Source organism: Vipera berus (assembly GCF_964194415.1).
Source record: "Vipera berus genome assembly, chromosome: 1".
NCBI lineage: Eukaryota > Metazoa > Chordata > Lepidosauria > Squamata > Viperidae > Vipera > Vipera berus.
Window position 1 is genome coordinate 355338649 of NC_138202.1, and position 25305 is coordinate 355363953.

At 44.7% G+C, this 25305-nt stretch overlaps 1 protein-coding gene across 2 annotated transcripts in view; it reads left to right on the forward strand.

Annotated features, from left to right (window-relative positions):
- RPS6KB1 (ribosomal protein S6 kinase B1) overlaps positions 1-25305 on the forward strand; it is a 40833-nt gene that overhangs the window by 1284 nt on the left and 14244 nt on the right. For both annotated transcript variants that reach the window (XM_081312860.1, XM_081312861.1), the window contains exons 2-8: positions 10047-10096; positions 11491-11611; positions 12918-12986; positions 15502-15649; positions 17647-17704; positions 23293-23393; positions 24566-24656. In XM_081312860.1, the coding sequence (XP_081168986.1) occupies positions 10047-10096; positions 11491-11611; positions 12918-12986; positions 15502-15649; positions 17647-17704; positions 23293-23393; positions 24566-24656 (638 nt within the window). The remainder of the gene's footprint in view (positions 1-10046; positions 10097-11490; positions 11612-12917; positions 12987-15501; positions 15650-17646; positions 17705-23292; positions 23394-24565; positions 24657-25305) is intronic.

Consider the following 25305-nt stretch of genomic DNA (forward strand, 5'->3'; position numbering starts at 1 on the left):
TTATTTATTTATTTTATTTGTTTTATATACCGCCCTTCTCCCGGTCATAAGTTGAAGACTACCTGTAGTTCTGGTGGACTTTTTCCTTCTTTAATTTGTCCGGTCCCTCTTTGGAGACGCCCCAAACCCTGGCGTTATAAAAGGGCCCAGGCTTTTTAAACCAAAGCAAACAAGGTGACAAGTGTCAACTTGGCAGATTAATTGCCAATGGTCCCGGGAGCCCAGTGTGCCAGTTGATCATTGCCAGGAGTTTTGACCTCTGTCTACTGCACTAGGATGAAATGGCCTCTTGTCCATGAAAACTGGTGCTGCAGTAAATTTGGGGCAGTGCAAGCTCATGCAGCTTTTCTTCCTTTTCAGTTGGGCTTACTCTTGAGTAGGTGAAGTCCTGTTGTTTTCCTCTACAAGTCCTAATGTAGGACCTCCCCTTGGAATGCAGTTCCCCACAACAATACTGCTGTAATAAGTGAACCATTGGTGACTTATTCAAGCTGCTTTAGTAACATTGCTCCACCGTGGGTATGGTCAACTACTCCTTCTGCAGCGTATTACTCATAGGTGGAGGCACTTGTGCAAACAGACTGCTGGCTTTAGGGATTCACCTTGGAGGGGGCAGCTTCAGTAATCCCGTTGAACATCGCAGACCTTATTTCTGAATAGAAAACACAACCGGGCCTTGTGGCTTGTGATGGAAAAAGATGTTGCCCTTCATGACTCGAATTGGCCTTCTCTGGTCTGAACTTGTTCTGTGACATGTCACTGGATAGAAACAGGACTATTAACGGAGATGTTGGAGAGGCACAGATAGCTACAATAACATATGGGGGTACATTTGAAGAGGATAGGAATGGAAAGGGAGATTGAAGGGTATTTTGAGACATGTGAAAATTTATCTTCGTCTTTTTAGAATAATGCAGGCAAGTGGTACATTATCCCCTTAGAAAGGTAATCCTCAACTTATGACCACAATTGAGCCCAAATTTTCCATTGCTAAGCAAGACAGTTAAGTGAGTTTTGCCTCATTTTACCACCCTTCTTGCCCCAATTGTTAAGTGAACCACTGCAGTTGTTAAGTTTATAACATGGTTGTTAAGTGAATCTGTCTGCTCCCCTCCATTGACTTTGCTTGAAAGAATATATTATTATGTTGTTATTATTATTAATACTATAATGATGATGTTGGAAGGGATCTTGGAGGTCACCTAGTCCAACCCCCTGCTCAGGCAGGAAACCCTATACCATTTCAGACAAATGGCTGTCCAGTCTCTTCTTAAAAAACTTCCAATGTTGGAGCAATCACAACTTCTGGAGGCAGGTTGTTCCACTGGATAATTGTTCTTACAGTCAGAAGGTCACAAAAGGTGATCACATGATTCCGGGACCCTTAAACTCTCATAAATACAGGTAGTCTTCAACATACGACCACAGTTGAGCCCAGAATTTCTGTTGCTAAGTCAGGGGTTGGCAACCTGAAAAAGGAAAAGAGCCACTGGGAACCGGTTCCATCACACACACAAAAAAGTGGGAGCCGCGTGCGTGCGTCCATGCTCACGCATGCGCAAAAAACGTCTTGTGCATGCGCAAAATGGTTTTCTTGCGCATGCACGGACGCCCGCGGTTGCCACCTTCCTGTGTGTGTGATGGAACCGGTTCCCAGTGGCAGCGGTGCCGCCGCCTTCGGAAGCCTGCAGACATGCCATGGCAGCTCTCCCAAAGAGAGGAGGGCGGCGGCCTGCAAACGGGCCGCGGCGGCTTTCCTAACGAGCGGCGCCACTGCCCATTCCGAGAGGTGCGCGCGCACCTCCGCGCGAACGGGCAGCGGCGCCGCTCTGGGGGAGCTGCCGCAGCACGTTTGCAGGCTGCCGAAGGCGGCAGCTCTGTAGGCGGGCCGCGGCAGCTGTTGCGGCCTACGAGCGCGACATTCGGCAGGGCCCCTCTTCGCAGCACGGCGCGAGGCCCTCACCCCCCACGGACGCGCCCTCCTCGCCACGGGAGCCACCCCCGCCATCCTCACACACCACTAGCGCAGGCCCACCTCGTCTTGGGGGCCTGCCCTCTGCACGCCGGCTGCATCCTCCAATCGACCGACGCCGCCAGGGAGACTGCCCGGCAGCTGGCCAGCGCGCGCATGCGCAGGACGCCTCCACCGGGACCCAGCCGATGCAAGCAGGCCCCGCGACGTCCATGGCCGGGGCCGCCCGGGCCGGAACACGCCTGGACGCAGCGTGGGATGGTGGCAACAGGCTGGACAGGCGACGACTTGACAATGCGGCGCTGGGGGCCCCGCCCCTTCCGTGGAGGAAGAAGAGGGTCCGTGAACCGGTGGTGGGAGGGGGCTATATGCGGGTGGGTGATGGGCGTGGGAAGGGGGAGTGACGGGCCACGTGGGGGTGGTCCCGAAGCACAAGGGAGCTTACCCGGCGGCCGGACGGTGTCGGGAGGCAGGGGTGGGGCAGGAGACATTGCCACGGAAGGGTGGGGTGGTAAAAGGGGGTGGGTGTGGTTGGGTGGGGTGGGCGTTGGCGGTGGGGGGGTATATAGCAGCGTTGGTTGCAGGTAGCAGCCAACGCTGGCTTCGCTTTCTTTCGGATCATTGTTTGCTGTTAGTATTCGCAATAAACTTTTTTCCTGGAAACTCAGCTCACGTTCCGGCTGCATTTCTTCGTTACTCTTCCGGACGGGCTGAGAGCAGCTTTCCGGACGGGCGGCGCTGCTGCCCGTTCCGAGAGGTGCATGCGCACCTCTCCAAAGGTTTGGATCGGTGCGCGCGCACCTCCGCCCATTTGGAGAGGTGTGCACGCACCTCCGCCCATTCAGAGGTGCGCGCGCACCTCCGCCCATTCGGAGAGGTGCGCGCGCACCTCTCCAAACGGGCGGTGCCACTCTCCATTTGGAGAGGTGCGCGCGCACCACTGCCCGTTCGAAGAGGTGCGAGCGCACCGGGCGGCTGGGAGCCGCAGGAGACAGCTCAAAGAGCCGCATGCGGCTCCGAAGCCGCGGGTTGCCAACCCGTGTGCTAAGTGAAACATTTGTAAGTGTGTTTTGCCCCATTTTATGACTTTTCTTGCCACAGTTAAGTGAATCACTGCAGTCGGTAAATTAGTAATTAGTAAATGAAGTGAAACTGATTTCACCATTGACTTGTCAGGAGATTGCAAAAGGTGATCACATGAGTCCTGGACACTATAACGGTCATAAATATGAGTCAGTTGCCAAGCGTCTGAATTTTGATAAACATGACTATGGGGATGCTGCAATAGTCATGTGAAAAACAGTCATAAGTCACTTCTTTCAGTGATGTAACTTTGAATAGTCACTAAATGAACTGTTGTAATGAACTGAAGTCTACCTGTACGTGCCAGTTGCCAAGTGCCCAGGTTTGATCACATGACCATCGGAATGCTGCAGTGGTCATAAGTGTGAAAAATGGTCATAAGTCACTTTTTTCAGTGCCATTGTAACTTTGAACAGTCATTAAACGAATGGTGTAAATCATGGACTGCCTAAGCAGAGGGTTGGACTAGAAGACCTCCAAGGTCCCTTCCAACTCTGTTATTCTATTCTATTCTGTTCTATATTCTATATTCCAGTCCAGAATATTCCACATATTCTATTCTATATTCTATTCTATTCTATTCTATAGCCTGTTTGCTTGAAATAGGATCATTAGAAGCCTGGTTTTAAGAGATTGTAGAAAGGAAACTAGGTATCTGCATTTTTGTGCCAATTATCTATTCAGACAAATCTTTAATTACATGTATTTAGATTTCTGATCTGGTTGCTTGTTTAAGGGTTTGGGATTAGAGCCCTATCTATAAAGGGACCAAGATTAGCAATTACTTAATTGTGCTACCACAGCATGACAGGCAACTTTTGGAGAGCTGCATTGTTTTTTTCAAAATAACATTTTCTCTTAGGTCAGACTGCAGTTTTAGGGCCATTGCACGTTATTGTCATGCAAATGGGTTATTTGTGGTTTGCAGGGAGGGTACTTTGAATGTTGTGTTATTGATAGCCAGACTGCTTACCTGCCCTTTTCTTTGGAAACACAAGTGGGAAACTGCCTCAGAGATTTTGCAGTTTGTTGAAAGTTTCATTGGTACGCTGTGTGTGTAGAAATTTGAGGGGGATGTCTGCAAGTTGAAGGTTGCTGACTTTGGCATTACAGATTCAACATGTTATTCAAGGCCTCTAAAACATACACACTTTTAAGAGGTGGCTCATGATCATTCTGGCCTAATTGCAAAGGTTGCTTTATGCTCATTACCAGTAGCATGCAGAAGCAATTGTAGAATTGGCTTTTCTGTGCGCTGTAGCTGAATTAACTTACACTTGAAAATTTTTCACGAATGAAGGCAAAATCTAAATGTCTTAGAACAATGTTGCAGGATCCGATCAGGGTCAGTTACCAAGACCAAAGTTTTAGTCTTTCTGAGCTTTCAGATTTGTGCTGGAGCCCATCTGCAGGCAACTTCTCTCCAGCAGAGTGAAAAAAAATTCAATTTTATGCCCGTCGTAATCTTTAGCTCATATCAGGATTGTATAATCTTTTAACTCTTGATCTCATAGACGTAAACAATTTATTATTTAGTTACCCAGGATTGATGTAGGCATTGTAGTTGCTACCTTGAGTCAATGTGTAAACAAAGAGTCAACTAGATGTAAATACAAACCAGGAACACAAATATTTGTGCTGAACTTCAGAGGCTCCACATTCTCCCTGCATTCTGCCTCTTTTTTTTAAAAAAAAACATGGATTCTCAGTTCTGTGGTTTTTATTTTTAGGAATTACTGGATTTTTGCATTCCTGCTACTAGTTTTAATTACTGGAATGTATTGGAATGTTGTGGTGCTAGTAGTAGTCACACAGTAGAATGAACCAAAGTGAAATTTTTCTTATATTGAATGAAATCTAAGAAGGTGATTGGGGAAAGTATTGCATACATCCCTTTCTGGTTTCTGTATCTGTAATGAAAAAGTTACCTAATGTGATCTTTCATGATGCTTGTATTATTTGCTGAATGTAGGCTGTGGTGGATTATGAATTCAGCCCTGTAGTCCATCTGTAGAGAATACTAATGAGTTTCTAACAGTTGATTTTACTGGTATCTTCTCCATGGTGTGTGTGGTTTTCACAGATTGTAGAAAGGATGATCACCTTTTTTGGACTGTTTGCAGAATGGTAGCTGTGTTAATCCATTTTATCAAAAACAGCAAATTCCTTATGGGCCAAAACTACCACATATAGCTGTTTACTTGCGTTGATCAGTTGATTAATTAAACAAATTCATGCCACCCCCTGCCGCTGGGAGGCGGAACCAACCAGGTGGTTCCGCCCCAGGCGCCTGATGGACCCTGAGAGGTTCCAGACGGAGCTTGGGACATTTCCTGCTTTCCTTGCCCACGACTCTGCCGAGGCCCTAGTAGAAGCCTGGGAGAGGGCGGCTGCTGGGGCCTTGGATCGAGTTGTGCCTTTGCGGCCTCTGACCCGGCACAGATCCCGGGTGGCCCCCTGGTTCACCGAGAGTCTCCGAGAGATGAAGCGCCGGAAAAGACGCCTAGGGAGCTGTTGGAGGTCCAGCAGATCTGAATCTGACCGAACACAGCTAAGAACTTATCTTAAGTCTTACCTGGTAGTGGCGGTGGAAGCGGCAAAGCGTGTTTACTTTTCCGCTCTCATTGTGTCCGCAGATAACCGCCCAGCCGCCCTGTTTAGAGTGACCCGCTCACTGCTTAATCAGCGACCGAGGGATGACCCCTTGCAGGGTAGGGCTGAGGAATTTGTACAATATCTGCAGGACAAAATCGCTCAGATCCGGACTGGTTTGGACTCCGACTGGGTGGAATCCGGCGGAGTGGAGAGGACAGGTCTTGGTTATACCATTTGGGGTGAGTTTGACCCTGTGTCTTTGGATGATGTGGACAGGATTATGCGTAGACTGAGCGCTACAACTTGTCTATTGGACCCATATCCCTCCTGGCTGGTTTCGGCCGCCGGGGAGGTGACAGGGGGCTGGCTCTAGGCAGTTGTCAACGCTTCATTGATGGAGGGTGTCTTCCCCTCCGCCTTAAAAGAGGCGGTGGTGAGGCCCCTTCTCAAGAAGCCTGCCCTGGACCCGGCCTCCTTGAATAACTATTGTCCTGTCTCCAACCTTCGCTTTGTAGCGAAGGTTGTCGAGAGTGTTGTGGCGCGTCAGCTTCCGCAATTCCTGTATGAAGCAGACTATCTGGACCCGCACCAGTCTGGTTTCAGGCCCGGTTACAGCACGGAAACGGCATTGGTCGCACTGGTAGATGATCTCTGGCGGGCCCCGGACAGGGGTTGTTCCTCTGTCCTGGTCCTACTTGACCTCTCAGCGGCTTTTGATACCATCGACCATGGTATCCTGCTGTGACGGCTCGGGGGGGTTAGGAGTGGGAGGCACTGTTCTACAGTGGTTCTCCTCCTACCTCTCGGGCCGTTCGCAGTTTTTATTGGCGGGGGGGCAGAGATCTACCCCGAGGCCCCTCACTTATGGGGTGCCTCAGGGGTCGGTTCTCTTCCCCCCTCCTGTTTAACATCTATATGAAGCCGCTGGGTGAGAACATCCGTGGCTTTGGGGTGAGGTATCACCAATATGCGGATGATACCCAGTTCATCTCCACCCCGAGCCAACCCAGTGATGCCCTTGACATGATGTCCCGGTGCAGGTCTGGATGGGAAAGAACAGGCTCAGGCTGAACCTCTCCAAGACTGAGTGGCTGTGGATACCAGCATCTCGTATTGTCCAACATGTTCCATCTCTTTTGATGGGGGGGAGGTATTGCCCCCCTCAGAAAGGGCCCACAACTTGGGTGTCCTGGATTCACGGCTTAACTTGGAGGATCATCTAACTGCTGTGACCAGGGGGGGGCCTTCGCACAGGTTCGCCTAGTGCGTCAGTTGCGCCCCTTTTTGGACCGAGGTGCCGTATGCACGGTCACCCACGCCCTTGTCACTTCTTGCCTGGATTACTGCAATGCTCTTTACATGGGGCTGCCCTTGAAGTGCACCCGGAGGCTTCAGCTGGTGCAGAATGCGGCCGCACGGGTGCTTATGGGAGTTTCTCGATACTCCCATGTTACACCACTCCTGCGTGAGCTGCATTGGCTTCCGGTTGCCCTCCAGGTGCGATTCAAGGTGCTGGTAATTACCTTTAAAGCCCTACATGGCTTAGGCCCGGGTTATTTGCAAGACCACCTGCTGCCATTGTCAACCTCCCATCGCCCGGTTCGCTCCCACAGAGTCGGCCTCCTCAGGGTTCCGTCGGCTAAGCAGTGCCGGCTGGCGACCCCCAGGGGGAGAGCCTTCTCTGTGGGCGCACTGACCCTCTGGAATGAGTTGCCTCAGGAGCTGCGGATGGCCCCTGACCTTCGGTCCTTCCGCCATGACCTGAAGACATGGATGTTCCAACAATCGGGCCTGGATTGACTGTAGTTTTCAATTTGGTTTTATTGGGTCTATTGTTATGTATTTACTTCATTGTTTAATTCTTTTTTAAATTTTGTATTTTATGTTTTTAACTTTTTATTGTTGCGAGCCGCCCTGAGTCCTTAGGGAGAAGGGCGGCATATAAATTTAATAAATTCAATAATAAATTCAATTCAATTCAAATTTTCTTTTATACAGGTAGTCCTTGGCTTATGACCACAGTTGCGACTAGAATTTCCATTGCTAAGCAAGGTGGTTGTTAAGTGAGTCGCCCTGATTTTACAACCTTTTTGCCACTGTAGTTAAATGAATCACTGCAGTTAAGTGAATTGTGTGGTCGTTAAGCGAATCCAGCTGTCCTTATTGTCTTGTTGAAAACTGGCAAATGGCAATCACTGCTGCCATAGTCATAAGTGTAAAGACTTAAGTAACTTTTTTCAGCGCTGTTGTAACTTGGAACAGTCACTAAACAAATGTTTGTAAGTCAAGGACTACTTGTAGTGTCTGTTCAAAGTTACAACAGCACTGAAAAAAGTGACTTATTGCGATTTTTCACGCTTATGACCATTGCATCTTCTCCACGGGCACATGATCTAAAGTTCAGATGCTTGGCAACTATCTCATATTTATGACGCTTGCAGTGTCCCAGGGTCGTGCGATCCCCTTTTGCGACCTTCTGACAAACAAAGTTAATGGGGAAGCCAGATTCACTTAACAACCATGCTACTATCTTAACCGCTGCAGTGACTCACTTAAGAACAAAAATTTGGGACTCAATTGTGGCCCTCAGTTGAGGACTACCTTTTCTTAACAACGGATTTGCACAGCTACTCTTGTGGAAACAATGCCAAAAAAAAAGTTGACCCATCTATTCCAGGCATGTCAAACTGCCGGCCCGTGGGCTGGATGCATCACGATGAAACCGCGCCCTCCCCATTGCCGGCAATGGGGACAAATTCACGATACGTCGCATAACATCACGTGACGTCGCAAGTTTGACATGCCTGATCTATTCTGTCTGTAGTTTGTGAAAACTGTACATACCGGTAGCTGTAGATGTTATTAATTTCTACAAAGCAAGAAGATGAATAATATTTAAAACAAAGCAGATAAAAAAACTTCCCCAAATTCCTGAAGAGAGTTTGTGCTGGGGCTTTTTTCCTTTTTATAAATTTGGAGGGTGTCCTCATCTCTTATCCACATAGGTGTTACGATCCACCCACAAGAGCTCACGTTCCTCTTTTGTTTTCAGTCTTGTGTTCCATTTTATCTACTCCCAAATTTAATTGTCAGCATAGTTAGCTGAGGGACGCGGTGGCTCAGTGAGTTAGGATGCTGAGCTTGTCGATCAGAAGGTTGGCAATTTGGCGGGTCGAATCCCGAGTGCCGCGTAACAGAGTGAGCGCCTGTTACTCGTCCCAGCTTCTGCCAACCTAGCAGTTCGAAAGCACGTAAAAATGCAAGTAGAAAAATAGGGACCACTACGGTGGGAAGGTAACAGTGTTCCGTGTGCCTTTGGCATCTAGTCATGCCGGCCACATGACCACGGAGACGTCCTCGGACAAGCGCTGGCTCTTCGGCTTTGAAACGGAGATGAGCACCGGCCCCTAGAGTCGGAAACGACTAGCACGCATGTGCGGGGGAACCTTTACCTTTACCTTTATAGTTAGCTGTGAATTTAGACTTAAACAATATGTTTATTTTTTATTTTTTAGAACACCTCCATTAGATTTTCAGTGGCTTCCTCTTTACGTAGGGGGTCCTCAACTTATGACCACAATAGCGCCTAGAATTTCCATGGCTAAGTAAGGGAGTTAAATGAGTTGCGACCTTTTTTTTTTTTTTTTTTTTTTGCAAGGTTTTTCAGCAAATCACTGCAGTTGTTAACCGTGTGGTTAAGCGAATCTGGCTTTCTTTCCCCGTTGACGTTGCCACAAATAGTGATCACATGCAATGCTTCAATGATCATCAATAGATGACGGTTGCCAAACCCTCAAATTTCGATCACCTGACTACGTTGATGCTGTGACAGTCCCAAGTTACTGGTTATGAGTTATTTTTTTCAGGGCCATTGTAGCTTTGGTCACTAAACGGCTGGTTACAAGTCAAGGAGAACCGTATTTCTGCACAGTTATCACCGTCCCTATGATACAGAAAGGGCTGTTTCGAAGAGAAACGGTTATGAGAATTTCACTACATGGGTGAATTGCACAAGCCTAAAATTAAACATTTTACGATAGTGGATGGCCTTCTTGCAGTCTTTTATTTATATTTACTCCAGTGTGTTGGTAATATTTATTTTTTCCTTAAACTCCTTTTCCAGCTGTTTGTAGGATTTGCACACAGCTGAGTAGCAGGACAGTTGCTTTTAAACCGCTGAATCTGTGCACTCAGTTCACAAGCTTTGGCGCTTCCCTCCAGTGTGATGGCTGTATCTTTTTTGCTGACAGGGCTTATTATGTAAAATCAGTCTGCAGGAGTGTGGTGCTCTCAGCCTTTAAAACCTGAGTTAATATATAAACAAATCTTACTGCACTTTCCAAAGAATTCTTGTTTACAATGATGTCGTTACCTTTCTCTCACCGTTTTGTTTCAGGGTCACTTAAGCGAAAGTATGGATCATGGAGGAGTGAGTCCATATGAGCTGTAAGTCCTAAAACCTAAAGTCAGGGATGGGGACACAGTTGGCAACAGTCAGAAATATCCTCAATTTAAGGAGGAAGTGATAACAGAGCAAACCTTCTCTCTTGGAGACGGTACATTTTCATCCTGGGGTTCAGATGCAGCAATTGGGATTGACGAAAGCCAGGCCTGAATCGGTTTTAATCACCTTTAACTTATCTGCAAGGAAAAGGAATTTCTTTTCAAAAGTTGTTTCACTAGAGAGGATGAAAATGTTTCCCTTGCTAAACCGTGGTCATGTCAAAAGGTCTAAAAAAAAAAGAAATTCATTTCTTGTTAAATTGATTTGTCGCCCATCTTGCCATGGAGCTACTCTGGGCGGCTTACAATCATAAAATGTGGGGGGGGAAGTGATTTTAAAAATGTAAACAATAACAAAGGAATAAAACAGTGCAGATAAACAGTGGAAGTACAATAATATCCCGAGGGTGCTTTTTCAAAAGGCTATTGGACTTTGTTTTTTTTTTCCTTGAGGACATTCCACTTTTCATCCGAGGAGCTTCTTCAGTTCTGCCTGAATGGTGGAGGATGGAAGGATTAATATCCTTTGCACTCTTTCAGAGAGGCCACCTGGAGGTTGATCTGTGCCCTCAGGGCCACCTGAATAATGCAAATGGATGTGGCAACTTGGAACCGCTAAAAGGACTGTGTTGAGAGAGCTGGTGCCATATCCCTCCCCCTCTGTTGAGCGAGAGCTGTTCAGTCTTAATGTAGATGCCATCTTTGACCCCTCTTTCAAAATGTAGATTGTTGTCCACATTCTGTTTGGCTGAGAAGCGAAACGTCTTCAATGAAAAAACACAAGTCCAGTTGTCATTTGAAAAAAGCATCTTTGGGACAACCATGACCTGGATGACTGAGCATCTCCACAGAGAAGTACAAAATTAAAATTAAAAAGTTGGGTGGAGGGGGAACAGGAAGCACCGGGGGTGGGGGAGGGAAGGTGGAGTCAGCTAGTTAGTCCAGTAGCCACCTCCAGTGTGGGACTACCCCATTGGGTCCAGGTTAACTGATCTTCAGGTCCTTGCGGACAGGCAGGAGAGTGGGGGCAAACCTCACCCCAAGGAGGCAGGATGTTCCAAAGCAGGGATCCCCAACCCCCCCGGTCCGTGGACCGGTATCGGGCCACGGCATGGCCAGCAACTGGCCCGCACAAACGAGCAAAGCCCCATCCGTGGGATGCAGGCAGCACACAAAACCACCCACCCTCCTGTCCGTGGAAAAAAACCTTTGGGTCCCTGGTGCCCAAAAGGTTGGGGACCTCTGTTCCAAAGGGCTGGCGCTACAGCAGAGAGAGCTCTTTTGGATCCTTGCTGGCCTTTTTAAAAAAAAAACGAACATTGTTGGTTCTCGTTTAGCGGCATGGAGCATTGTGAGAAGTTCGAGATTTCGGAAACGAGCGTAAACCGAGGTCCTGAGAAGATCCGCCCAGAGTGCTTTGAGCTGCTCCGTGTTCTTGGCAAAGGGGGCTACGGAAAGGTAAGGGGGCTTCTGGCCAGGTGGAGAATTGCTCCTCTTTTCCTTTCCATCTTTTATATCAGTGGGCCCAGCACATCTCCTCCTCCTGAATCCTTACTTTATTAATTTTATTCCTAAATTTCACGTTTCAAATACTAATCACCCGTGTGTTGTGAGTTGGGCGGCCCGTATAAATTTGTTTAATAAATAAAGCGTCAAACTTGGGCCTCTTCTGGAATGGGAAGGGAACCAGGGAACGTTTCCACCTGGTTGCAGTGAGCAAAATGGTCTCGTATTTCCGTCGCAGTTGTTGAATAAGGACTGGGATCTTTATTTTGCCAGGCAGGGACCGTAGCACAGGGGTCAAGCATATCCCGTGTGAGCAGGAAAACAAATCAATTCAATCCTGAGCAATATTGAAATGCAGCCTGAAAGTTTCCCTGTCTTAACTTTTTTTGCAACTCTCAAACACATGGACTTCAATACCCAGAATTCCATAGCCGGCCAGACTGAGCTATGCCAATAGGTTTTCTATAAATCAGCTGTAGTTTATGGCCCAGCACCATGTAGCAATCTCCTCTGTTTTGTTTTGGTGTTTTTTTTCTTGGCTTGTTTATACACTGCTTTATGGCAAAGGTTCGTTGGGTAACTTAGAAGATAAAAACAACTCAGAGCAAGGGTTAGGAGAGTGACTTTTGGCCTGTTGGTTTCATAATATGTGCTCGATTGATTGCATCTGCGTAGGCTTGTCCTAATCCCCCTGTCGCTTTCATTGTGTTTTCAAACGTTAGAAGTGGGTTTCTTTTATTGCAAACAGTATTTGCCATAAGTTGCCCTGAGCCTTGTTATTAAAAGACCACTTACAAATTGACCGTATCAGTATTTTATTATTTCAGAGCGATAGCTTGTAATTGCTGAACGGTGCAAGCCCTGGCTTATGGGAAAACTGGCTTGTGCCGTCTGTGGCTTGCTTTAGTTTCCTTCCAGGGTAGTGAAGCCCGGTCACTTGTTATTCGCTGATTTAAAGGAAGCAGCAAAATTACCAGATCTTATTTATTTATTTATTTATTTTTTAATCCCATTTATATCTCGCCCTTCTCCGAAGACTCAGGGCGGCTTACAATCTAAGCACAAATCAAATGTGCTTAGCAATAGCCTTCATTCTATGTATATGCCTGCTTATTAGGGCTTTTGCGCGCCCCCCCCCCCAAAGCGGCATTATTACAAAGTCAGCTCTTGTAGTGACTGTGAACCTTTTTATTATTATTATTATTATTTTGGAAGGGGGGAAAAAGTGATAATGCTTCTCTTTAAAATGTGTTGGCAGGTTTTCCAAGTCCGCAAAGTAACAGGAGCAAACACTGGCAAAATTTTTGCCATGAAGGTGCTGAAAAAGGTGAGATGGCTTTGATCACCCAGCTGTAAAAAGATAGACAACTTGTGTGTGTGGTGAAGGTAGAACAAAATTTTGCTTGCTGCCGATCTTGAATTCAAGCTCCATCAAGAGGATCTTGCTGAGACTCCAGAGAATCATTGCTAGGAGAATGTAAATGTACTAAGAAATACAGTTACTCTTCAACTTGCCATCATTTGCTTAGTGACCATTCAGAGTTACAGCGGCACTGAAAAACTGACTTGTCCCTTTCTCACATTTATCACTGTTGCAGCATGCCTGTGGTCACATGATCAAAATCCAGATTCATGGCAACTGATTCATATTTATGACGGTTGCAGTGTCCTGGGGTGGTGTGATCCCCTTTTGCGACCTTCTGACAATTACAGTCAATGGGGAAGCCAGATTCACTTGAAAACCATGTTACTAACTTAACTGCGGTGATTCAGCTAATAATTGTGGCAAGAAAGGTCATAAAATGGGGCAAGTGTCTGGCTTAGCAACGGAAAATTTCTAAAATTGTCATAAGTTGAGGATACCTGTCGTCATAACTGAAATAAAGGAATTTTATACAACCAACTCTGTATTTCTGTCTAGTTACTTCAGATATTAGGAGTAATTGGAGAATCACTTTTCACTTGCTTGCAAAGTTTTTCACTTGTTATTGTGTACTTAAAATTTTTGAACTTTTGCTTGGTTGGTGCACTAATTATGCAATCGGATATTTTTTAACAAGCATTGCTGTTACGGCTCTTTGTAAGATAGTAGAGCAGCTAGCAGCATAGTCTATGCTTTTCGTTTGGAATTGTCATCCAGTCTGTTGAAATCTAAATTAATGTATTATAGCTGAATATACATTTTAACAATGGGTTGGATTACGTTCTCCTGTGATCTATAGCCTCTCTTGAAAAAAGGGAGGAGGAAGAATGAGATAAGGAAGAGAAAGCTGGACAAATTAGGTTTGGTTCAAGTGTGTTTGGTTGTTTGAAGTTCACTGAATTGCAAGAAACAGGCTCTGATGTCATATGTGAATCAGACCATGATTACAAGCCACTGGTTGGTTTTACGTTTGATGACTTTGATAACTGAAGGTAGTGAAAACCAAGTCAGATAATTTGAAGAGGCTATTTAAGGTTTATAATGTCCAATACCCTCTTTAAATCAAGAATCCAAGTTAAATTATAGGAGAGGGAAGTTAAATGGAAGATGAACTACAATTTGTTGCAGACTGGCTAAACAATGTAGTAACTGAAGGAACATTTCAAGCTTTATTCCAGAAGCCAAATCAGAAATAAGTGATTGCTTTACAACTTGCTTTTTTGTGGCCGTCCTGAGTCTATATCAACAACTATACGATGTGTGGACTTTAACTTCCAGAATTCACCAGCAGCATGCTTTATTCTTTTTCTACTCTGGCTCATGTCTTGATCACCTTGCAAACAGACTACTGCACCCGTATTCTACTTGGCACTCTTCTTGAAATCTGTTCAGAAACTATAGTTGATATAATGTGCAGCAACTTTATACACTCCAGTCCCTTCTTTGTTCACAGCAAACCATATTTGACCTCTAAACTGAACAAACCCTGGCTTGCACGAAGAAGCTTTAGAAAGCTCACTTCAAAATCATGATTGGCTGTTTCACAAGCAGGCTGTCAATGCTGCAAACACTCGACATGTTTTTGCACAGACAATATAAGAGACAGCCTTTTGTTTTAAACTGCTTCGCTTTGAATCTTGAAGGGAGGGAAATGTAAATGGCTATTTGGAGAAGATAAGAATAGCCGCACACAGAAAGGGAAGTGAAACTTCATATGTAAAACTAATTGGTGAACGTGATTCATGACGTGTAATTAAGGGAGGGAGATTTTGCAGGATATGATGTGTCAAGGTGAGGAGAGTTCAGATTCTGGCATCCCTCCATGAGTGCCGATGCTTTCTTTCATTATTATTAATTATTAAGTTTTATTAGATAAAGAATGCTTGAAATTTGTTTGAACTGTCTCATTTATCAGAACCATGACACTATATTTAGATTTACCTGGGTCTACAGGTTTCGAGACAAGGGTAGCTTTTACCTTCCTCAAAATTAGGAAAGGTGGCAGATAAGGAAGAAAATAAAGTTTGGCTTTGGGGATGATAAATTGATCCATGGCGCCTAATATGTTTTGTGAGCTTCGGTAGCTCTCAGTGGCTCCAGTTTGGTCACAAACGTAGCAGACGTGATATAGTTGTGTTGTGTTTTTATCAGGCAGGAAAGATCAGGTCCACGTGTGAAGGTCCAGTTAAATTGTTAATTTATTTGTTGCTAAAAGCCTATGCACAAGAATCTTCTCAACTAACGGCTTAGAGTTAGACAACAGTCAGTGGAATTCAAGGGCGGGTGGACTTAGTCCGCTTGTGGCTACATAGGGATTCTAGGCTGGTCCCTCTTTTAACTCCACCCTCAGATTCCACCAACTCCCTCTACGTATTTTTTTTTTAGAATATAGATATTACAATTGTTTTGTTTTCTCTAGGCGATGATTGTGAGGAACGCAAAAGACACCGCTCACACCAAAGCCGAGCGGAATATCTTGGAGGAGGTCAAGCATCCATTTATCGTCGACTTGATTTATGCCTTTCAGACCGGTGGAAAACTCTACCTCATCCTCGAGTATCTCAGTGGTAAGTCTGAGCTGGGAATCAAAATGTGGATTTTTTGAGCTCACCAACAGCGTGGGATCAGTTTCATTGCTCCCTCATAAAACTCTTCTATATTTTTAGAAATAGAAGCAGCCCTCCGTTTACAGCCAGAATTCAGCCTGGAATTACAGTTGTTGAATTGTGCCGGTTGTCACCGTGCTCAGTTTTGTGACCTCTTTTCTGGTGGTCATTAAGCAAATCAGTTGCCAGCAATTGATGTTTTTGGCTGAAAATCAGAAGTAAACACAGATTTCTGGGGGGAAAAACATAAAATCGGGATGGTGCAAAACGGCTGTAAATATGGCCTGGTTGCTGAGCACCCAAAACGTAGTCCTGTGACATTGGGAGGAACCTGACCGTCGGAAGTTCAAATCTGGGCCATGAGTAGCTCTGGGTAACTGGCATAACTTTGAATGGTCGCTAAGTGACTGGTGGTAAGGTGAGGACTACCTCTATATTCTTTTGGAAATCTTAATACGTGGCAGGGGAAGGAAAAGGGGATGATTCACTGTGGTCCAGAATTGTACTAATTTTTCCCCCAAATGTTTCTTTAAAGAAGCATATCTTTATATTAGTTTCCCCCCCCCAAAACTGCTATAGGAGAAAGAGTGGCAGAACATGGGGGGGGTGGGGGGTAGTCAAAAGAAGGATCAGCCTAGAATCCCTGCGTAGTCACCAGCAGACTAAGTCCAACCTTTCCCCATCCACCCCCCCCCCCCGAATGCTGTTGACCCTTATCTCCAAGCAGGTGCTGACCCTTGTTTGAGAAGAGTCCTATGCATCGGCATAATTAGCAATAAAGCAATCTAATTGGACCTTCAGGTGTGCACCTGGCGTTTCGCACCTAACAACTTCCCCCCCTCTCAGAAATGGTCTCTTATCAGGAAGGTTGCATTTCTGGGAAAGCCACAATTACTGTCCGTAGCTGTCCAGTGGACCCAGTGTCCATTCATGGCATGGCTCCAGGCTACTTGAGGGACTGTCTCATCCCACTGGGATTGATTGCCCGCCCCACCCATGCTGGCGAAGGAGGCGTTCCGCTGGCCCCATTGGCCTCAGTATTCTGGCTGACGGGATCCAGGAGAAGGACCTACTCTGCCATTGCACCTGCCCTTTGGAACATCTTGTCCTCCAGAGTGAGATTCAGCTCCAGCCATACTGACCTTCTGTAAAAGCCTAAAGACCTGGCTCTGCCAGTTAGCCATCTTTTAATTAGGCTGCAATATTTGGCTTTGTTTAGTGTCTTATTGAAACTCAAATGCTTTGGCCACCTAATGAGAAGAAGGAAGGACTCACTGGAGAAGAGCCTAATGCTGGGAAAGATGGAGGGCAAGAGAAGAAGGGGATGACAGAGAACGAGGTGGCTGGATGGAGTCACTGAAGCAGTAGGCGTGAGCTTAAATGGATTCCAGAAGATGGTAGAGGACAGGAAGGCCTGGAGGAACGTTGTCTGTGGGGTTGCGATGGGTTGGACACAACTTCGCAACTAACAGCAACAACAAGTGTCTTATTTATATCTTTTGTTTTTGTACAGTTTTTATCTTTTAATGATTGTAAGCCAGGGTTACCCTGAAGTAAGAACAGCGGCCAATAAATTTGCAAGTAAAGAAATAAATAAATAAATTATAAGGCAGTTTGTGAATCCAACCGGAGTGTGGTCAATTCTCTAAACCAGGGGTGTCAAAACTGCCGGCCCGTGGGCCGGATGCGTCATGATGAAACTGCGCCCACCCCGTTGCCGGCAATGGGAGAAAAAAAAAAGGTCACGAGACATCACATCACATTGCGAGTTTGACACCCCTGCTCTAAACAAAAGGGGCAAGTTATCCAGAATGCCCCATGGACTTGGAAGTAGGGCAGGTGGCTTTCTGCCGTGCAGCCCTCCGCGCCCCTCTTCTCTTGTGGCATCGGTCTCAGGCTAACTTTCCTAGTGACGGAGTCGAAATTTTACTGTTGCTTTTCTCACGCTTTGATTTTAGGAGGAGAACTCTTCATGCAGTTGGAACGAGAGGGGATATTTATGGAAGACACCGCTTGGTAAGTGACCAAAAGCTTTTTCAGCTCCAGTAGGGTAGACTAAGGCAAGAGCCGAATGAAGAACATATGAAGCCAGTTGTTGGGGAAAGTTGGGGAGACATATCACAGCTTTCTGCTGAGCTGCATTTTCATTTTCCATACTTGAAAGAGAAGGTTGTTTGGGCTACAGCATTTGGGGAGTTGGAAACTGAATACGCCTGTGGGTGCCTGAAGGCTGATCTTATGATATGTCACAATATGAACGTAAATGTAAACACTGTGTGTTTCATTTAGACAGTAATATAAATACCACTAAATATAGCCATGAAGCCACAGCGGACCTAAAATAGCTCCTGTTGAAAGAAACCTCTGTACGGAAGCTTGCTAAAGGCAGATGCTGACAGATTTTTTTTTTATAATATTTTGTTAATGTTCCAATTTTACATTAAGTATTTAAAAAGCAACTTGGTGGCTGGGTTAATCAGTAGTTCGATAACAAAATCTTTAGTACAAATCTCAAGTTACAACATCAAATATTTCCTCTCTTGTTCCCTTAACATTTACTGTCTCGTATTGAAGCTAATACAGTTCTTATTATCAACTCAGTAAAATCATCATTATTACATTTTATCAATGAATTTTTAGCTTATACGTATCTTAATTATTTTTACATTCAATTTTCATAAGCAATCCATACCCTGTTATTAATTTTTCCCCAATTTTTAATTTCCCATCAATATTCCAATTTAACCTTTGATAAGGGATGTGGTGGCTCAGTGGGTTATGACGCTGAGCTTGTCGATCAGAAGGTCGGCAGTTTGGCAGGTCGAATCCCGAGTGCCACGTAACAGTGAGCGCCGGTTACTCGTCCCAGCTTCTGCCAACCTAGCAGTTCGAAAGCACGTAAAAATGCAAGTAGAAAAACAGGGACCACTACAGTGGGAAGGTAACAGCGTTCCGTGCGCCTTTGGCGTCTAGTCATGCCGGCCACATGACCACGGAGACGTCCTCGGACAAGCGCTGGCTCTTCGGCTTTGAAACGGAGATGAGCACCGGCCCCTAGAGTTGGAAACGACTAGCACACATGTGCGGGGGAACCTTTACCTTTACCTTTTGATATTTATAATTTTCGGGCTTTAGGTAACCAAAATTTCCCTTATCTCAATTCAAAACAGAATCTAACATCCAAAATACACATTTTATCTATTTGAATATAATCTTGTTCTATTTCCTAAAAGTTATCTATTTCCCACCATATTAAATCATCTACTTAATAATACAATATCCCTTTAATAAATCAAAACCATTGTATATATTACCTGGGTTAATCAATAAATAAACATATTCATAATAATTATTTTTTTTCTTTTAGGTCTAATTTTTAAATATTAAGCAGATAAAATCCTTGTTTTCAACTAATTTCCAAATATTTTAAGTCTAATGACCAGAATTCCCCTTATCTCAACTGTTCCCTTTTCCCTCTAATTAATAATATAAAATCCCCTCTAATAAATCAAAACCCCGATTTTCTTCAGCCTTATTCTGGCTTTCTTCCTTTGCCAACTAGGCTTCCATATCAGTGCTTTTAGATCGTCAAATAGATCTCCCTCTATTATTATATATGTTATTTGAAATAAAGGAGACCAATTGCCATTTTTTTGGAAGGACTAGCTAGCCCATGTATATTCATTAAGTTGTCTCCCTATTATTCCAATTCCGCATGATTGCCCTGATATGTTTATCTTCCATTCAGTCTGTTCTTCTTTCTCAAATTTCTTCTGATTTATATAGAAAGTCTTTTCCATTTTCAGTGTTGTCACTCGCTTTTCTGGATTTTCCATTAACTGTATTTGTTGGTCAATTGAGTCCTCTGTCTTAATATTTGATTGTTCCACTTCTTCTGCTATCTTCTGCGTCGTTAATTCTTTGGTTGTAGTCAAAAGTTTGGGTGTATGTATGAAGCTGGCGAATTGATCTTTTATGTTAGGTCTTATTTTATCACAAGCTGAAAGAATGATTTCGTGTATTGCTTTCAACATGGATAGGATCTTTTCCTGGTCTTCATCTCTCTCACATGTTTATAAATAGTCTTTATAGTAGAAATCGTTTGTCAAGCAAGATTTTATAGTCCCAAGGTATTTCATCATCGAGATAGGAAGGCAATTCCCCACATACAACTCTGAAAGTCAGTAAAGGTTTAAATTCACAGTTCCAGTAGGCCAGTTATGCCGCCCAGCTGTTCTCTTACAGCCAGTGCTTTTTTTGTAAAAGAAAAAGGTGCCGCAACTCACACATGTCATACAACCCGCCTTGCCTACACTACAAGGTTCCATCCAAAAAAGGTGCCGGAACTCCGTTCTGAGCGTTCTATGAGAAAAAAAAGCCCTGCTTACAGCTGAGTTTCTCACAGGTTGTGCCAAGGTCAAAAGAGTGTTATCTAAGGTCTGGGCTTCCAGCCAAGTCTCTGTTAGGAAACAGCAAGTTGTAATACCAAACTTCGCCACTTAAGGTTTTTTAAGTCCAAAATTTTTATAATTCTTTTTCCAATTTTATTTCTTCTTTTTTTTGTAGATTAAAAACAAAAGTCTCCAATAAAAAATAGGAAAATTTTTGGTCCCCAAGCTTCAGGAACATGTAAATCCAATTAGATTAAAGTTGTTCTTTTAATGCTTTACTATCCCTGGGTAGTCAGTCGCCACTGTTTTTAGACGGTGGGATAGAAATTCGATTCCCTCCCTCTCACAGGGGGAAAGATACTTCAGGCAGTTTTTACAGGAAAAAGAAAATTCTTAGGGTAAAGAGAAGATCAGATCTCACCCAGTTTCATCCGCATTGCTTTCAAAGTGCTCGGTGGTAAGTTTGACTTCGGCTGTCTGCAGCATAGTAATGGGCCATATTACTCTGGCTGGTCTTTCCTCCGCCGGCTTGGAGGGCTGCCCCAGATCGAGTGGAAGGGCTGCCGCCCTCCCACGATCAAGCGGGGATCCCCCCCTTGCTCGTCGCCCTGTAAGGGCAACTTTTACCCCTTTCCAGGGTCCCCCAGCGGAGCAAAACTGAACGTGGAAGACGGAGCTCGCCTTCCAGCAGCCGCGATGGCTAGCCAGAAGTCCAGATGCTGACAGATTTTGACAAATATATAAAGGCTGCATATATTACCTAGACTTAAATGTGTCGTTGCCTACCAGCAGCTTTGTTCAGTTTTGTGCTAAAAACAAATCTTGGGGGGCTTAGCATTCCATCTGTCTGTTGATCTTGTGGTTTTATCATGGAAAATAAATTGGATGTGGCTGAAGACTGTCCCATGGTTTGATCCGTAATTAACATATTGGAATCATTATGTGTTTTAAAAAGAAAGTGTGATTTTGGGGCCGTGGGTCAGAAGCCACACAAGAATTTCTCTTGACTCCTTAGCACAAGAGTCTTCAAACTTGGCCCTTTTATGACTTGTGGACTTCAACTCCCAGAATTCCTCAGCCAGGCACGCTGGCTGAGGAATCTTGGGAGTTGAAGTCCACAAGTCATAAAAGGGCCAGGTTTGAAGACCCCTGCCTTAGCAAAAGGAAATGCAGTTAAAGAGCACATGACTCCCATCTCAGTGTTACAATCCAAAGTATCGTCTTTATTGGCCAATCAAAATGGCTCCCATCCTCTGTCACATTAAGAGCTGAGCTGAAGGAAGAAAGAAGGTCTGGGCAACAGGTAGTCCTGCTTAGTGGCCATTCAAAGTTATGACAGGCCTGAAAAAAGGTACTTAAGATCTGGAGTTCTGACAGCCACTTCACCAACCCTATATAGTCACATGACCATATTTTGGATGCTCGGCAACGGACCAAATTTAAGGCTTTTTGCAGCACCCTGTAGACACGTGGCCCTAATTAATGCCATTTTTTGCCACAAATTGATGTTTAATTCCAGTTTCTAGTGGAAAAAAATGCCCACAGTGCACAAGGGGATTGCTTAGCATCCACACTTCATTTAAATGGCTGCCCAAAAAAAGGTTTGTAAGACTGGACAGGGTCACATGATGACCTGCTTAATGACCACAATCTATGACTATAATTGTGGTCTCTATTATAGTCACAAGTTGAGGACTACCTGTGTATTGATGCTGCTTTCTCTAAGGGGGAGGTAAAAGTTGTGCTTCTTTTGTGTGGCTTAATAAAAGAAGGACCATCTTAATGGAAGATGGAGGTCCATCTTTTTAGAAACATGGAGCACAAAGAATTGTTTTTCTCCCCACACCACACGGGAGGTTGACAAACAGTGTCATCGCCCTTGTTTGAGAAGAAGGAAGCCTGGGTGCAGACAGAGGGTTTGTGCAGAGGAACTGAATTTTAGGTTTTGTTGAAACATCACACAAAGGGGCGGTGATGTCTGTAATTGGTCACCAGGGCAGCATTTAAAACAATACACGTAGTCCTTGATTTAAAAGCGTTGGTTTAGTAACCATTCAAAGTTACAACCAGACTGAAAAAAGTGAATTGCAATCATTTCTCGCGCTTTTACGACCATCACAGCATCCCCGCGGTCATGTGATTAAAATTTGGGCACTTGGCAACCTGCATCTCTTTAGGACAGTTTCCACATCCCGGGGTTCACTTATGACCTTTCCAGCCAATAAGCGGTCTCCACGGGGAAAGCTGGATTTGTCTGATGACTGCATGGTTCACGTAACTCTAGTGATTCACTTAACAGTCACAACAAAAATAGAATTGGGCATGACTCACAAAACCAGCTTGCTTAACAATGGAAATTCTGATCCCAATTGTGGTTGTAAGTTGAGGACTACCTGTAGCTTGAAATGGAATTAAAGAAGAGGGGGTTGACCTCTTCTCCAAAGCACCCGAAGGCCGGACAAGAAGCAACAGGTGGAAACTAACCAAAGAGAGAAGCAACCTAGAACTAAAGAGAAATTTCCTGACAGTTAGAACAATTAATCAGTGGAACAACCTGCCTCCAGAAGCTGTGAATGCTCCAACACTGGAAGTCTTTAAGAAGAGACTGGACAGCCATTTGCCTGAAATAGTATAAGGTTTCCTGCTTGAGCAGGGGATTGGACTAGAACAAGGGTCCCCAACCTCCGGGCCGTGGACCAGTACCGGGCCGCGGCATGCCAGCAACAAGTAAAAGCCCTATCTGCGAGATGCAGGCAGCACACAAAACCACGCACCCTCTGGACCACAGAAAAAAAACACACTCCATGGAACTGGCCCCTGATTCCCAAAAGGTTGGGGACCTTTGGATTAGGAGACCTCCAAGGTCCCTTCCATTAGTTTTTATTCTGATTTATCTCAGTCGATTCACAGCTGAAATTACGGTTACCGTTTTTTCCTCTGAGGCTATTGTCTCCAGAGCAGAGATGGGGCAAAACCCAACACTCTAGGAGCTGCAATAGCGAGCATAAAACTAAGCCAAAGAAATAACTATAAAACTTGGAAGCTGAGTCCTCTTGTCAAGTGCCACATCTGAAGTTTTGCAGTGATTTTTTTGTAAAAAATTATTCGTTAATCCAATTTATAGGATTGCTGATTGAGATTGACTTGATTAACACTTAAAAACTGCATAGCCACCCAAGGATTCTTTCCTAATCATTTTTTTTTGCATTGTAGTTTCTACTTGGCTGAAATTTCGATGGCTTTGGGACACCTGCATCAGAAAGGAATCATCTACCGTGACTTAAAGCCAGAAAACATCATGCTGAATCACCAAGGTTAGAAAGACAATTATACCAAGTCTGTTTTTATCAACTTTTTTCAGAGTTATTGGAATCTGGTGGTGATTCGGTAGATTTCCCCACCTGATAGTCAACAGATCTGCCGTGATTGCAGTTTTTAGCCTTTCCAGATGGCGTATAAGGCAGGGGTCTCCAACCTTGGCAAGTTGTGGACTTCAACTTTTAGAATTCCCCAGCCAGCCATGGTGGCTGGGGAATTGTGGGAATTGGAAGTCCACAAGTCTTAAAAGGTTGCCAAGGTTGAAGACCGCTGGTGTAAGGACAAATGTCCCACTATCTGTGTAGAGACTAGATCAGTGATGGTGAACTTTTTAGAGACTGAGTGCCCCAAAACCACCCCGCCCCTGCTCTGTCCGCCCCTTCCGCCGCCCCTCTCTGTCCGCAGGGCCACCCACCACCTCCATGGCCTCCCATAGCAGATTGCCCAGGCAGCCCTGCTCAGCCAATCTCAATGTATACATGGTTGTACTTTGACAATAAAGGTTCATTCAACTTCATTTTCGGTTGCCACAGTTGGGAGGGGGGAATGTGTGCTTTTAAGGTTGGACAAAACAATAAATTGTCCTGTGGGAACCAAGGTCATTGCTGCTGGGCTTTTGGCAGGTTGCGTTAGAAAGCTGGACCAAAGAAATTAATTGGGGAGTGTGATTAGTGACATTTTTATTGGTGTGGGAAGTTCAACTTTGTAACTTTGTAACCTGTGGGAGGAAACCTCAGTCTTGGTTTCACTTTTAATCGTGCCGATACTTTGTCGCCAATAAATAGGTTCTTTAAGGAAACCTCTTGCCTTGGAGTTCTGTTTTTACTGGTCTCGTCTGTCGGAACCATATCAAAAGTGACTTACGACCATTTTTCGCACTTACGACCATTGCAGCATCCCCAATTGTCACATCATCAAAATTTGGGTTCTTGGCAACTGGCCTGTATTTTGTAACGGTTGTAGCATCCCGGAGTCCCTTTGCAAACTTCCCAGCTGGCTTCTGACAAACACAATCAATGGGGGAGGGGGAGCCAGATTCACTTAACGGAAATGTTGGGCTCAACATTTGGTTGTAAGTCGAGGTCTACCTGTGGTATTTTAATTTTATATTAGCTTTCTGTGGTTCTCTCCCCTCACTTCCTTTTTTATTTCCTCCCCCCCTCCCCAGGTCACGTTAAACTGACGGATTTTGGACTGTGTAAAGAATCCATTCATGATGGAACAGTCACACATACGTTCTGTGGAACAATAGAATACATGTGAGTCCAACTGACAAGACAGAAAAGTGTTAATAACGATGGTCAAAGAGAAGTATTTATTTTTCCCTCTTTAGATTAACCTGCCTAGTGGTCAGAGCAACCCATGAATGTTTCCAGTTTAAATTAGGAGAGGAGTCACAAACACACACACACACACACGCACCAGGATTTCTTGAGAAGATGAAAAGATTTCTCTCCATTTACATGTGTTGGAGCTAAATTACTGTAACCTCGAATCAAAATGACCTCGCCAAATCTAAGGAGACCAGGCTGATGAAAGTGATTCTTTAGCAAGCAGGACTCTTGTCAATATAATCTAAATGTTGTATTTTCTCTCAAAAAAAGACTTACCTTTTAAAACGTCCTGATGGGATCCTTTATAATTTTTCATTTAGCTACTGGATTTATATCAAGATCAAGGCAGCATACACCACACAGGTAGTCCTTGACTTACAACAGTCATGGAGCCTGCCCATTACTTGTCGCAGGTCACAATGGTCATTGAGTGAAGGGCCAAACCTAAGGACTCCCCCATTCCCAGTGAATCATTAAACGGGACTGGAGGCTAAAACATACAAGGAATGGTTGCTGGAATTGGGTATGTCTAGTTTAATGAAGAGAAGGACAAGGGGGGGGGACATGATAGCAG